The following is a 12,318-nucleotide window of genomic DNA, read 5'->3' as shown; positions in this document are numbered from 1 at the left end:
TGGACATCGCATACCTCAAACGAAGAAGTGCTGCATAGAATAGGCAAGGAAACAGAACTTTTTAACACAGTACAAGTTAGAAAAACATCATATCTAGGCCACATAGTGAGAAATAATAAGTACCAATATGCCCCACTTATAGTGAAAGGAAAAATCGAGGGAAAGAGAGGCCTAGGAAGGAAAAGACTATCGTGGCTCAGAAACATTCGACAATGGACAGGGCTAAATTTTGAACAGCTAATAAGAACAGTTGAAGATAGAAAAGAGTTTAAAATTGTAGTAGCCAACCTCCAAGAAGAAGAAGATGAGGATATTAAGTCCTACATTTAATGTCCATTCTGTAACTACAGTCAGAACCTGTTGTATTATATTTCTGGCCATGCCATTAAATTTTCCGCACTCTGAGATGGCCAGGTCATCTGCATTACATAGGGTCTAGCTATCATGACCCGATTTATTTTTATTTATTTTATTTTATTGATTTCAACGGCAAAACCATTTACAATAAAATACAAAAAATAGTAAAAAGTAAAGTATCATGTACAATAAGCGTCAAAACAACAACAAAAAGAAACAATTAAACAGTAAAAATTTGTACACAAAATAGTGTATCAAATCACAAAAGGTAAAAAATATCACATATTTAGATTAATGACTTTTAAATTGCTTTTTCAAAACATTAATATTTGGACAGAATGGACCCAATAGGAGGTCAATGCAAGAGCTGAGCATTCTCGACAAGGGAAACTGACGAGCATAATCAGTCCTATGAAAAGGAATATATAAGAGTGCAGTGTGTCGAGTTCTGTGTATTGTGTTTAAATACACATTGGCTAATAACAGGGGACGATTAATAACGTTGTTTAAAATTTTAAACAAAAATAACATGTCAGCGGTCAACCTGCGGTTCTTCAGTGTAACAATCTTAAATTAAAACATTATTACAGAATAATCTATGAAGTAATTTTCAGTATTTCTTATATTAATACGTACTTTAAAATGAATTGGGTATAAACAACAGAGCAGTATTTAAGACCTGAGCGTACCAGAGGGCGATACAATAATTTGAATACAATAGTTAAAAAATCGTGACTGTTACGATAAATAAAACCAAGATTACGAAATCCTGTTTCTAGAAAGAAGAAAAAGAAAACGGCTTCTAAATGTCAATGCACAATCCAATAATACATACAAATTTCTAATCTCAGTAACTGAATCCAAGAGTACATCATTAAGAACATATCTATTAGCTATTAGATTATTTATATGACCAAATGAAATACAACAACATTCAGTTGGATTTAAGCTTAAACCATTTTGTTTCGACCATAAACATATATTATTTACATCATCTTGCAAGAGATCTCTATCCGATTTATCATGTATACAACGAAATAACTTAAGATCATCAGCAAATAGCAGAAAGTGTGAGTTTTTGATAGCCTGACCAATATCGTTAATAAACAAGTTAAAAAACAAGGGACCACAAAGAGACCCTTGTAGGACACCAGAACAACAATGAAATTCTTTAAAAATATGGTATTGTTAATACGAACTTACTGTGTACGTCCCATCAGAAAACTTATAATCCAATTAACAATGGAGTCACCAAAGCCAGATGCATGAAGTTTGTGGACCAAAAGAACATGAATAACCTGGTCAAAGGCCTTTGAGAAATCAGTGTAAATGATGTCGACCTGAATTTTATTCTCAAATGCCCCCAACAAGTATTGTTGGTGATTGACAAGGTTTGTTTCTGTTGACTTCCCGTTAGAAAATCCATGTTGTTCATTAATAATAATGTTTGTGCAAGCCCAGGTGAGATTTATCCATACCAATTTATCAAGAAGTTTTGGGATTGCTGATTAAATAGTTATACCTCTATAATTGTTAACACACCGACGATTGCCAGTTTTATAGATAGGTGTAAGAAGACTATTTTTGCAATATTGTGGAAATACAGATGATGACAATGATAAATTGAAAAGTTGTTGTAAAGGTGTACAAAGGGAAAAAATACAGTTCTTAATAAGTGCTGCAGGTATACCATCAGGCCCGGAAGAATATGTAGTTTTTAAACTCATAATCCCCTCGAAAACATCAGTCAGACTAAATTTCAGAGCCTGAAATTCACACTATAGTCCAATTCTAAATTAGGTAAATTATACCCACTATTATTAATGTACCTGAAAAATAAGTAGCAAATAGATTGACTATTTCATTACTACTCTGAGCTATTACATCTTCACCTTTATTAGACATTACGTTAGGATAAGTACTAGACCCACGTGTAGCACTAACATCCCTCCAAAAAGAGCGGGGACTACTGAAAAGATTTACTTGAATATTCTCTAAACAGCTCTATTAACATACCGCTTGTAATGATTTACATCTTTCCCTTAGCAACGAAAATTCCTCATATGAGTTGCTTGATGCTTTAAAATTCCTTCGAGATATTCTTTTTTTTGACAAGCTCAATTGTAGCTAAAACAAGTTCAATGATTTAAACAGATTTAAACAATTTGTTCTGATAATCCTTTTATATAGGGAAGAGACATATAGTTTTTCTTTACCGTGTTGGTTTCATTGTTATTATTGTTATTGTAAAATTTGTAAAATTGTAAAATTGTAAAATCAAAATCAAATTTATGTTTTTTTTCGTTTTCATGTTTTGTGAGGGCGTTTGAGTTTTTTTTTGTCATATTTGTGGGAACGTATTCTTGAGTTAAGTAGCTGACTGGTTTGTCCAATATAAACTCCATCACAATTCGAGCAGGGAATTTCATATACAACATGCGATCTTTTTAATAGAGGGGCTTTTTGTTTTTAGTCTTGTAAAATTCTTTTTCAAAAGATTGTGCCCTTTATGAGCAACCGTAATATTATGTTTGGACAGAAGATTTGCAATTTGTTCTGATAATCTTTTTATATAGGGAAGAGATATATAGTTTTTGTTTACCATGTTGGTTTTATTGTTATTACTGTTATTGTAAAATTTATGCAGTGTGGGTATGAATTAAGTGTTAGTGCTGTTTTTGCATTTTTAATGGCCTGAGGTCTATTGATAAGATCGGATAATCTAATAGCTCTATCGGCGAGTCCGATAACTACTGATTTCTTTTGAGACAGGGGATGATGAGAATTGAAATTCAGATATCTCGACGACCAGGTTTTTTTGGTGTACCATGAAGTAGTTATAGTACTGTTTTTGAACATGGTGTACCATGGTGTACCATGAAGTAGTTATAGTAATTTTGTAAATAAAAAATTTCTGCTAGCAGTCGAAACAACATTAAAGTCAACTTATTTCCTATATAAAAACAAAATCTTCCAACAAACAGATGGATGTGCTATGGGTGCTAGCATATCCAGTGCCATCGCTCAATTAGTTTTAGAGCATCTAGAGGAAATTGTTTTAAATAAAATAGATTTTGATTTACCTTTTTTCTATCGCTATATAGATGACTGCTTAAGCGCAGCACCAGAGGATAAAATGGATATTTTACTAAATGAATTCAATAACTTTCACCAAAAACTAAAATTCACATTAGAAATTGAAAAAAATTATCAAATTAATTTTCTGGACCTGACCTTACATAGAGAAAACAGTACTATAACTACTTCATGGTACACCAAAAAACCTGGTCGTCGAGATATCTGAATTTCAACTCTCATCATCCTCTGTCTCAAAAGAAATCAGTAGTTATCAGACTCGCCGATAGAGCTATTAGATTATCCGATTCTATCAATAGACCTCAGGCCATTAAAAAGCAAAAACAGCACTAACACTTAATTCATACCCACACCACCTTATCGACAACACTTTTAAATCGCGACTGCATAAATTTTACAATAACAATAATAACAATGAAACCAACACGGTAAAGAAAAACTATATGTCTCTTCCCTATATAAAAGGATTATCAGAATAAATTGCAAATCTTCTGTCCAAACATAATATTACGGTTGCTCATAATAGGCACAATCTTTTTAAAAAGAATTTAACAAGACTAAAAAAAACCCCTCTATTAAAATGATCGCATGTTGTATATGAAATTCCCTGCTCGAATTGTGATGGAGTTTATATTGGACAAACTAGTTAGCTACTTAACTCAAGAATACGTTCCCACAAATATGACAAAAAAAATCTCAACCGCCCTCACAAAACATGAAAACGAAAAAAAACATAAATTTGATTTTGAGAAAACCAAGATCCTGGGAAGTGAACCCAACAGGAAGAAGAGAGAGCTTCTAGAGTCTATACAAATAAAAAAATAATAATGCAATAAATGATAAAAAAGATGTCAAAAATTTGAACAAAACATGTTTTAACTTAATTTAAAAACACATAAAAAGACAATCTCAGAACGCCTATGATGTTAAAATAACTGATTGTTTTAAATGATAAACTAACATCAATAAACAACACATTAGATTTAAAATACATTTTACATGTAGTGACTTAATGGGTATGTCCTATGTTTTTAATATTATTTTAATTGTGACGTCTACTTGTTAGTACCGAATTTTTAAATGCTTGATAAGTCAAAAGTTTAACTTTTAAACCGTATTATGTATGTCATAAAATGTTTTTTTAGTCAATATTACTTCTTGAAAAAGGCATGGATTTCCTGCCGAAACGTCGAAAAAATATATGAAAATGTCTTAGTATCAAATCAAAATTTTTTTTATGAACCTAAGCCCAAGAAAATTTACTCAATATATATATATATATATATATATATATATATATATATATATATATATATATATATATATATATATATAATATATATATATATATATATATATATACAAAAGGAACATTTTTATTCTCGAGAGAGAAAGAGAGAAAATATATCTTATGTCTCTCTCGTACTCATTATCTTACATATGTAATGATTTCACCGATTCACTCCCGTGCAAATTTCCAACATGGAGCGCGCTTATAGAAGTATAACTTCAAAAATAATTTAAGAAATTGTGTGAAAAGAGTATAACCAACAAGTTGTTGAGCTTGTTATGTTTTTCAAAATAGGTGGTTGACTTACTTGACTGCGGTGTTATAGGCAACAGCCATGTTTTTTGCTAAAAAAAACCAAACTGAATAAATCATCTATCATGGAGCTACTAGGTAACGCTTTGCACATACCTACTTTCAACTAGATAATGTTTCGAAAAAAAAAAATTTACACAAAGAAGATAGACAACTTTCAATATAATGAAATATGTAAAAGATGTGTTCTATATTTCGCCTTATGTACCAGAAGTATTTAATACATTGCTGATGGACATCAACGATAACGAAGAATTAATCAAGTTGTGTATATGTGTGTGTTTTATAACCACTGGTTTTAACAACCAACTGGCCAGTCAAGATTCATCAAGTTCACCATGGAATAAGATAACAACAATTCACTTCCTTTTTTGGATATGTCACCAGAGTTTACAGAAAATCAAACCCACACCAACAGATATTTAAATTATTATTCAAACCAAATAATGAAATTGCATTTCAGGAAGAAACAGAACCCGCGAACAAATGTTTTAACAAAAAAAATAACTAGGACTACCCATTTTTATTTATAAACAAGAAACGCCTTCATTTCGTTTCAGTAACTGTTAGTATCTTTTTTTTTAAGCTCTGTGAATAAATGAAGCTTGCTTCATTTATTTGTTGTTAAAATTTTTCACTCTCAAACTTTGACAAATCTAGTCTCTGACTTGTTTCGTTTTTTCTGTTATTTTCTCAGTTTAATGTTAACGTTGGCAAGAAGTAGATTGTGGCCAAAGTCTACAAAAGGATATGTTTTCAAGTATTTAACCCCATTTCTAAATCTTTTGTTAAGAAGAATGTAATCGATTTGGTGTCTTATCAGATTATTTTCGTTGTTTCCTGGTGCACTCCATGTATAAAAACTCTTTGGTGGTAGGTACTTCTCCTAAACGGACGGACCGATTTTTATGAGATTTTACTCACGAGAATAGATCATTATTTATTTTTCATATCCTAAGAGGTAAGAGTAGTTCAACATAAATAATTTTTTTTTGTTAAAAATAAATTTCTTTTTAATTTAAATATGTAGATACTAAAATTTTTACAATATTTGAAGTTTAAAAATCAACCAACGTTTCAAATAAATCATATTTGTTAGATAGTTAACTGAATTAATTATTATGATTGAATGAAATTGCCTAATTACGCTAATGCGTATAAAATAACAACGTACAATTCTACTCAAATGTAACCTAAATAATTATAGATCAACATTAATAAACTGGGTAGCAGTACACGGTGCGTCATACATAGTATATTAAAAAATATATGTAAACGAAGTGAGAAAAGCTCTAATGAAATAGGAAAATATAAACACATCAAAGAAAAAATTACCAAATATAGTGACCGTAACTGATACGACAATAATTATCAGTGAATTTTGATAACAGTTTAAGATCAATAAGAGTACTAGAGGAATGAAAAATTAACGTTATAATGTCCCTTTATCTCTAGCTATCGCATACGCAGATGACCTGGCGATACTAGTCACGACTTACATGAACTGGAAAATCGAAGATAAAGTCATCACATGCTGCAGAAAAGTCAACAGCTGGATGGCTACAAACGATCTCACACTGGCAGGAAGCAAAACGAAAGTGGTCATACTAAAAGGACTACAACGAAGACCCGAGATGACTTTTCACATTGGTAGTACTATTATAATGCCTACAAACTGTGCAAACTACCTAGGCATATACATCGGCACAGGCCTAAGGTTCACGAAACACCTGACAGATGTAGTCCAGAGAGCGGAAGAAAGAAAGGCAGCCCTACAAAGGATTTTACCTGCAAGTGGTACAGTCTTATACAGGAGTGGTACCTTCTATATGGAACCCCCATCTGGGCAGAGGTACCAAATTACAAATAGTATCTTCTTCTTCTTCTTAGTCGTTAACCTGATGCAGGTATCGTGATATCATGAAGCTATTAACTAAATTTCCCAATGTTCCTTCACGTTTTTCTATCTTCTGCCATTCTAGCACATTCTGACAATGGAGCGCCAATGGTAGCAACAATACGGTCCGTGTATCGTGTGGGAGATCTACCTCTATTTCTTTTGCCTTCTACTTTTCCCTGAAACAAACCCTGAAACAAACCATACAAAAAGTATAGAGACATAATAACCAGAGCCCAGCGAAAGCCCCTATTAAAAGTGACAAGTGCGTACAGGACTACTTCAACGATGACCCTATAGGTAATAGCGGGTACGCTCCCCATTCACCTCCTAGCGAGAGAACGGTAGACGCTTTATAACTTTCAAGACGGTCACCTACCTCAGGTCAGAGCTGCCATTAGAGAACAATTACTAACAGAATGACAAGCCGAATGGGAGGTACAGATAGACAAGGCACAATGGACCAAAAAATTAATACCCAATGTGATAGAGTGGTACGTGTGTAAGTTCAAGAGAGTAAATTTTTATTTTATGCAGTTCCTGACCGGATATGGTTCTTTCAGATTTTACATGTATCGTATACGAAAAATCAGCGATGATAATTGTGTCATAAGTAACGTAGAAGACGATTTGGAGCATTGTATCTTCAGTTGCAAGCTGTTTTCATCAGAACAACATATAATGCGAACAACAAAGCTAGGAGAGATATCCTCTGACAACTTAATACGTGTCGCTATGGAAAGCAGAAAAAACTTTGAATTTCTTATAGACCAAGTAACAAAAATTATGAAGAGATAATCCATGATAGAGAAAGAATCTGAGACAGGATGAGAGTGATCTGGGGCAATCCGTCTCGATTCAAAATTGGTTATCATTATATATTATGTATGAATATATAGATATGTGTATATGTGTGTATATATGTACTACACTTGTTTACTATACTTACTTATTGTTACCTAGTATTACCTAATAACTAGTATTCCTATATCTTACTGTTACCTAGTCTACTTATACATTCCATATACTTTCCCCCTGGTTCATTACCGCTCTTAAGTAATACCATCGGCAAGGCCATGTCTCTATTTTACATACATTTTCTTCTGGTTCCTTACCGCTTCTAGCTAAGAACTGGCAATCTTCATTTTCAATTCAGGCAGCGCAAGACACCCCTAAGTTCCGTTCACTAACTGAACACGTACGGGGGTGTCTTGACAAAGAATGGGTGGTTTAAGTTGGTAGGCAGAGCAACAGGAAGGCATCCGTTTGCAGGACCTCCTCTACACAGCGAGAAATGGTCTCAGATATTTTCTTCTGACCTGAATCCAACACACACCGAACAATGGTATGTTGTTTAGAACATTTTCACCCTCATCCAAAAAAATAGATTGATCAGCTTAATGTTACAATTATCGAAAACATTTTTAAAGCTTATCCATGCAAGAATATTTAGAAAGTACGAAGCAGATATAATTAATAGACAGTTTGTCTTTCGTAATGGCTTCGAAACAATAGAAGCTCTGTATAGTTTCGCAACTCTTGCTCAAAAATGTCGTTATTAACAAAAATATCTTTTCGTAGCATTTATAGACTATGAGAAAGCTTTCGACAAAGTTAAACATAACATTCTCATGGAATATCTAAAGTGAAATGGACTCGAAAAAAAGATATTAACATCGTGAGAAATCTCTAATGGAATCAACAGGCTGTGGTAACATTGGATGGAAATAGCACTGTTTGCAACAGATAAGTAGAGGTAGGAGACAAATCTGTGTACTTTTACCATTACTATTTAATATGTACTCCTAAGTTATTTACACAAGCAATTGAAAAGTGCACAGAACATATCAAGATAAATTAATGGTAAAAATATAAATAACATTCGTTATGTCGACAATACAGTCATTATCGCTAAAGGTGAGGAAGAGCTACAGATACTACTAAACACAATTTGCGATACTGAGGAACAGTTTGGTTTAATAATAAACATAAAATATTGAACAAGTGGACAAAATGAAGTACTTAGTGGTCTGGATTACTAAAGATCTAAATCCAAAATGAGAAATTCGTTTAAAAATAGAGCAATCAGAAGTAGCCTTTTTGAAGACAAAATTTCTGAGTAACTAAAGACTTAATATGCAAATCAGATAACCATTAATAAAATATTACATCCACTCTATTCTTCTTTGTGATGCCGAATCTTGAACTGTTAATGCTGACTTAATGAGAAAGCTGTAAGTTTTCGAGGTGGCTGTTTAGAAGAATTTTAAAAATACCATGGACCAATCATATTACGAACTAACTGGGTTGCACAGAATGGTAGGGGGCAAAGAACTTTTGACCATCTTTTCAGCGAGTTAAACACATAGACGCTTTTAAGGAAAGCAGAAGATAGAGACGAATTTTGCAATGGTTATTAAAGTCAATCTTTATTAGTGAAGTTGGCACTAGAAGAAGAAGAACTTAGTAACATTGGAATCACACTATGTAAAAGAATACATAAACGTGGTATGACTTATTTAACGTTATTTTTATTTATACCTTTAATTGTAAAAATTATTGCCTTCATTTTTATTGAATATTCTTAAAATAATGATTACTGCGTTACCATTGTACTAAATACCAAACAAATTATGTGAAAAAATAGAGTCACCCTTGTTACACATTAAATTTATTGCTTTAATAAATTGAAATGAAATTTTATGTCATACTCTAGTTATCATTTCATTACTGTATGGAAAATAAAATATACACGCAACAATATTTTTAGTCAAGCTACCATCCTCCACAAATGATCGAAGATGTCTTGCGAAGCGAATTATGGCCGTTGTACAGGAAAATTACGGGGGGTATATGTTACTATGAAACTCTGTAGTTTGGTCGGTATTGTTTCTACCAATCCCAAGTGTAGAGCATATAAAATGTATGTACTCTTTTTAATAGTTGGTTCAATCGCTGCATGGATCCACTCAGCATACGAAAAAAATCATAACATGTTTGGAAAATATACAATCTATATGTTAATAGCTGATCAAATATCTAGCTTCTTTTTATGTATGGCTACCGTAGCTGTGAGTATAACGTCCGTCTTTCTTTTTCCAGAGAAATTTTTACAAACCGTCCAAAGTTTACGGAACTTTGATAGGATTTTAGGCATTTCTTGTCCACTTGAACTGAAACATTACCTTATATTTTTTGGTTTGGGTCACTTACTGATACTAATCCCAATTATGTTTGATGCTTGGACTTGGATCAGTAACCTTGGGTTTAGATTTTATTCTATATATGTAATAAGAAATATTCAGTACTACCAGTTGTCGGTGATTTTGTTTTTATGGTTTTGGTTGGCAATGGAGGTCATTAAAAGGTTCAAAATATTAAATGCTATTTTGGAAAAAGTAGTTGTATCGCCTTATATTTTGTTAAATACAGATTTGAAAAGAGGCCGCTATTCAAATTGTGTAGATGTTTTTAAAATGGAAGAAAAAATCAAAAATATTTCTGGTTTGTACAATGGAGTTTGTGATGTAGTGGACTTAATGAACGATGTCTTTGGTAAAGGGCTTTTGTTCATTATCATCTTTATTATATCTTTTATATTAACGTATATGATACTTCTTATTATTTATATCAGCTTTCCCATAAACGGTGTAGAACTTAGTAAAAATTCACCTGTAGTCAGTGGGGTTTGGATTTTAGAAAATTTTGTAAGTATTTTTATATTAATATATAAATTTTTATATTATTCTGCATTAATTTGGTTAATATTTATATAAAATAATGTTCAAATGCCGTTTTTTTTTCATAATAATGTCATAATAAGCTGGAAGTTTGCATAATAATGTGCTTCACTTTAAAATCTGGTTTAAAGAGCATGATATACAATTAGAAAGCAGAAACCATTTGATTTTTTTATCATTAGTTTTAAGGATTACATTGCATTTTCTGTTATGAATTAGATGTGCCAAAAAATATGGTTTTTATTTCTAATATTTATTTTTTATATTGTTTAATACTACTTTTTTGGTATTTTCTAAAATAAATTTATGTACTTACGTAACCAACTTCAAGAAGCGAAAGTAGGAACTATCATACATTTCTTAGAGGGCGTACAAACCGTCCTTCCGTTCTTGATATCGATATAGATATTAGCGTATTATTATAAACATCATATCTTTATGTTTAAAGTAATGTAAGTTTTCAATAAATTATGGCAAACCCTATATATATATATATATATATATATATATATATATATATATATATATAATAACGATTCTGTACTAAATAAAAAATTAACAGCTTTTACAGAGTTTCACTCTATTTTGTAACTTTATATCCATTTGTAAACATTAATAACTTTCTTTCTTTTTAGATAAAAATAATGGCCCTAGCATCGGCTGGCGAGAACTTATCAAGGGAAGCAAACAGAACGATAACTGTATGCTATGGCATTATCAACACTTTAGACAACAACCCGCAATACAATGTAGATGCTATCAAAGAAGAGCTTAATTTCTTAATTCAACAAGCAGCTCACAGAAAACCATGTCTCTCGGCATCTGGATTTTTTGTAGCTAATTCAACCATGATGGGATTTATCATTGGTAGCATCACTTCCTATGTAATAGTAGCCGTACAATTTTTAAAAGAAACTTCACCTTAAATTAAATAAAATAGTTTTATTATGTGTGCTTCTAGTCAAATAAACATTCTAATATCAACTGTAGTTCAAAATTAATCTTTTTTAGCTCTCTTCAAATATTAAACAATTTCACGAAAAATTTGGATATACATTATAAAACGTGAACCAAGTTACATTAGAAACTAAAAAACAAGCATGTAGTACAAAAGCAAAAAGTAAAAAATTATTGATGATTATATATTATATTGTAACGAATTTATATTGCCTACCTCAGGGTACGAACATAGGGGTAGAAATAGGGGACAGAAACTATGGGGGCGAAGATAGGGCAAGCAAAATAATTCGAAACGTATGCGAACGGCACTCAGGGGGTTGCTGGAGAGCTGGGGTCGTGGGTAAGTAAAAGACAAGAGGGTTGAGATTGGTGTAGCTACCAAAATATGAAACAAAGGGGATACTTACGTAAATCTCCTGGACAACTAGATTAAGACAACAAGAAAGGGCTTCTAGCTATTTTAAAGAAAAGGACGCCGCTTCGAAGAATCCTAGACTTGCTAGATTTAGGAAAAATATCCTACAATAAAAAATATATAAAGGGTTAGGAGGTTTTCTAAAATAAATACAAACAATGGATCAGAGAAACAAATCAAACGTTTATTTTTGTCTCATACAAACAGTTATGAAACATATAAATGGCACAAAAAATATACTATATAAATA

The 12,318-nt window shown here is 31.9% G+C and overlaps 1 protein-coding gene across 2 annotated transcripts in view; it reads left to right on the top strand.

Moving 5' to 3' along the window:
* The window catches only part of LOC140431279 (uncharacterized), a 52,615-nt gene extending 40,933 nt beyond the window's left edge, over positions 1–11,682 (top strand). The window contains exons 1-2 of one of the 2 annotated variants that reach the window (XM_072519213.1): positions 9,738–10,660; positions 11,329–11,682. In XM_072519213.1, coding sequence (XP_072375314.1) covers positions 9,755–10,660; positions 11,329–11,619 — 1,197 coding nt within the window. In that variant the 5' untranslated portion in view covers positions 9,738–9,754 and the 3' untranslated portion in view covers positions 11,620–11,682. Of the gene's footprint in view, positions 1–9,737; positions 10,661–11,328 lie in introns of those variants that run through there. The other variant, XM_072519214.1, reaches the window with a different exon arrangement.
* The last annotated feature ends 636 nt before the right edge of the window (positions 11,683–12,318 follow it).

This window comes from Diabrotica undecimpunctata, unplaced genomic scaffold (genome assembly GCF_040954645.1).
Source record: "Diabrotica undecimpunctata isolate CICGRU unplaced genomic scaffold, icDiaUnde3 ctg00000614.1, whole genome shotgun sequence".
Classification (NCBI taxonomy): Eukaryota; Metazoa; Arthropoda; class Insecta; order Coleoptera; family Chrysomelidae; genus Diabrotica; species Diabrotica undecimpunctata.
The sequence above is the reverse complement of the archived record's forward strand: the minus strand, read 5'-3'. Positions and strand labels throughout refer to the sequence as shown.